This window comes from Chrysochloris asiatica, unplaced genomic scaffold, assembly GCF_000296735.1.
Source record: "Chrysochloris asiatica unplaced genomic scaffold, ChrAsi1.0 scaffold00002, whole genome shotgun sequence".
NCBI lineage: Eukaryota > Metazoa > Chordata > Mammalia > Afrosoricida > Chrysochloridae > Chrysochloris > Chrysochloris asiatica.
In genome coordinates, this window is record NW_006408520.1 from 9,270,833 (window position 1) to 9,274,393 (window position 3,561).

Below are 3,561 nucleotides of genomic sequence, written 5' to 3' on the forward strand. Positions count from 1 at the left end.
AAGTTCATCAGCTTGGATCAGCTCAGTCTTCTTCACCCCCACCCCTGCCTTCTTTCTTCTGCTGGTTGAGCTCTGATCATCCAGTCATCCAGTCCCGGTCACGTGGGTGTCATCTGCAAGTGTGGGTGTTCTTGTGTACATGCCCTCTCTTCCCATTAGCCGGCAGCTCCATTCTCCACTTGAGTCCTCCGTGGCCATGTCACTGACTCTGGGCCCAGGAGTCCTTGGGTCTCCTTTCACTACTTGCCAACCAGGTCCCCAACTGGGTCCACAGAAGCCCTCTGAATATTGTGAGGCTTAGCTCGCCGCTTCATTGTTGCTTTTATCCCATTTCTCCCCAACGGTGATGCGTGTGTTTACCAATCCAAGCGTGCATTTCCACCGAGTGTCAGTTTTTGTTTTTTTTGTTTTTTTTAGGGGGGGTTTATTTTTAAGATGAGTAAAATAATCCCTGTTTTATTTATACTTTATGAAGATAAAATGACATGTATATTAAACATAAAGCATGTCTTAATGATTAAAATTCTAAACAATGTCTCAGAATTGAATCGTGAAATATATAGGCAAAGAATAATCTCAAGACTTACATATTGAATTTTTTCTTATTATTAAAGTATTAATGTAATTTTGGAGACCTAGTGTTGTGCTGTGTGTTAATACACTGGACTGCAAAGTCAGTTTGAATCATAAGATCGGCGGTTCAAGCTCACCATCAGAGACCCTAGGATATACAGGGTTGCTATGTGTCAGAACCAATTAGACAGTGCTTAAAAACAATAATGTAATTTTAAATTATTATATTTGTGTTAGATTCTTTGAAGGATATTTACATAAAGAATCTGATTGATTTCTATGGCAGAGTCAAATTGAAACAAGAGATAGTCACTTAAGAAATAAAATATAGATGTCAAATAAACAGAAAACAACTAATGCAGGTGAGGATATGAAGAGACTGGGGCCCTCCTACACTGTGGATAGGACTGTAGAATGTTTCAACCACTGTGGAAAATAGTATGGTGTTTCTTCAGAAAGTTGGAAATAAAAATACCATTGACCCTGTAATCCCTCTACTTGGTATAGATCCAAAAGAATGAGAGCCTGGATATGAATAGTGCTATGTACACTGATGTTCATTGTGGCACTATTCCCAATAGCAAAAAAGATGGAGATAACCTGAATGTCCATCAGTGGAAGAATGGATAAACACATTTTGATTCATACACACAATGCAACACTGAAGAATAACAATGAAACTGCAAAACACCTCATAACATGGATGAACCTGGAGGCCATATGCAACTAGTCAATCACAAAAGGACAAATATTGTATGGGATCACTATTGTAAAAACTCAAAAAAATATTTTCATGCTAAAAGTAACATTCTTTGATGGTTATCAGGGGTGGGAAGGAGCAAAAAAGAACTCAGTGGCTAGAGAGTTGTTTTTGTTGTTAAGTGCTGCTGAGTTGGTTCTGACTCATAGCTAGAGTGTAGACACATGTTAACTTGAGTGCAGCGATGAGCCATATACAGGAAGAGGGGGGTTGGCAGAAAAATGAAGAAAACAAGTGAAGTCACTTGGAGGCATTCAAATATTAAAGGAGATACAGGTAAATAGTTATTTACACAACTTGAAACACCAGTATTGTGCTGGATAGATACATGAGCTGCACAGGTGTGGGAGGAAGAATGGGAGTATAAAATATATAAGGGTTTGAAACAGGATATTTGTTCATGAGCATTTACCTTTGCTACAAACATACTTATGAATGGGATGGGGCATGGTGTGGGTAAAATGATGAAAACTTCTTAGATATTATTAAACATCTTAAGGCAATGAGTTGCTGGGCCTGGGGGCTGAGGCCCATAATCTCAGGGAACAACCTGGTCAATTGGTAAATATAGTCCACAAAGGCAGTGTGTTATATTCTTCTTTGGTGAGTAGATCTGGAATTTTAAAAGCTCATGAAGGGCCATCTAAGCAGCACCTATTGATCTCTCCATGTATATAAGAAAGAAGAGTGAGGAGAGTTGAAGCTGCTTGGAATCAATTAGTCTAAGACTAATGGAACATGTGAACGTCGGACTCCACAACCAGAAGAGCTAGATGGTGCCCAACTACCACTACCCGAGGCATGAATCGGATCACATTAGAAGGTCCTGGGTAGAGTGGACAAAAATGTGGAACAAAACTTAAATTATGAAAAAAGTCCAGGCTTACTGGTCAGAAAAAGACTAGAGGAACCCAAGACTACAGCCTTTACCATTCTTCAGGTCTAGAAAGGAACTCACTCTTGTGGGCTCATTCTCAGGCAAGCCGTGATATGTATATAGGTGGGAACAACAACACTGATAGGTATGCTCACCATGGAATGGCTATTCATTCAAAACCAAAAGGACAACATTGACCTAAGGACAGAGTTGAGAAGGGACAAGAAAGTGGGTGGAACAGAAATAGAAACCACAGGAGGGGAAGCAGGATAACTATTGTTGCATGAAGAGGATTGCAGGCATTGAGGTGAAATAAGGTATATGATTTATTGAATGTAAAAGTGATTATCTTGTCAGTAAACCTTCACTGTATTCACAATAAAAAAGTTTTTTAAAAAATAAGCTAAAATTAAATTACATATCATCAATAAGCAGAGCCCTTAGTAGATTTTATTTTTTAGTGAAAGCTTAGAAGGCAAAAACGCAGTCTATTTTATTCGTAATTTGTCAATAGTCCTTTGAATTAAATAGAAATATGGGTTAGATGCAAAGAAACAAGGTTATAATAAAAAGGTCTGATCAAGTAAATATGCTTTAACTTTGTATTGAGATAGTTACCATTCAAAAGAGTTCTTGTTTTTTGCATTTTTAAAAAACAATAACATTCTGCATTTATTCTGGTTAAATTCTAATATTCTTTTATCTTATATTTTCTTGCAAGATAATAGTTGGAGAAACTGCTGTATTTTGCCTACAACTAGCTACAAGAGATTTTGAAAACCAAGAAAAAACTATTTTAACTGGAGACTGTTGCTATATAAATCCACTGGTGCGCCGAACTGTCCGATTTCTTGGTATGTGCTTATTAAATTGTTTTTATTATTGTTGAAAAAGTGTTCATATGTTAACTAAACTTTGAAATTAACACAACATTTTAAGTGTATGCAAATAATGGATTATCTTGATTTTTAAATGTTGCAATTTGGTTTAAAAAATAAGCATTACCTACTCCTTCCTCTCTAATACTGTGACATTCTACTCAGAGATGCCATTTGTATCCACATTTTTTTTAAGGGAAAAAATAGTACTATGTTTTAAAATTAAGATTGCCGTAATTAACAGAAGTCACTTATTATATTTATGAAATTTCAGAAGCAGTGCTTTGGGAAAAAGTGATATTCCAGATAGGACATTGAACATCATTAGCAGCAAAAATAATACCTTATTTACTGTAAAAATAGAAGAAATGATGTATTTACTAACAACCAGATATAGTACTCAATGAGATGCTTCTGAGTTGCTTTTTATGTAGACTCTCTCCCCCCAAAAAATGTATTGGCAATTTTATTAG

At 36.4% G+C, this 3,561-nt stretch overlaps 1 protein-coding gene across 2 annotated transcripts in view; it reads left to right on the forward strand.

Annotated features, from left to right (window-relative positions):
- LOC102827671 (lipid phosphate phosphatase-related protein type 5-like) overlaps window positions 1-3,561 on the forward strand; it is a 217,297-nt gene that overhangs the window by 87,208 nt on the left and 126,528 nt on the right. For both annotated transcript variants that reach the window (XM_006830927.1, XM_006830928.1), the window contains exon 2: window positions 2,932-3,064. In XM_006830927.1, the coding sequence (XP_006830990.1) occupies window positions 2,932-3,064 (133 nt within the window). The remainder of the gene's footprint in view (window positions 1-2,931; window positions 3,065-3,561) is intronic.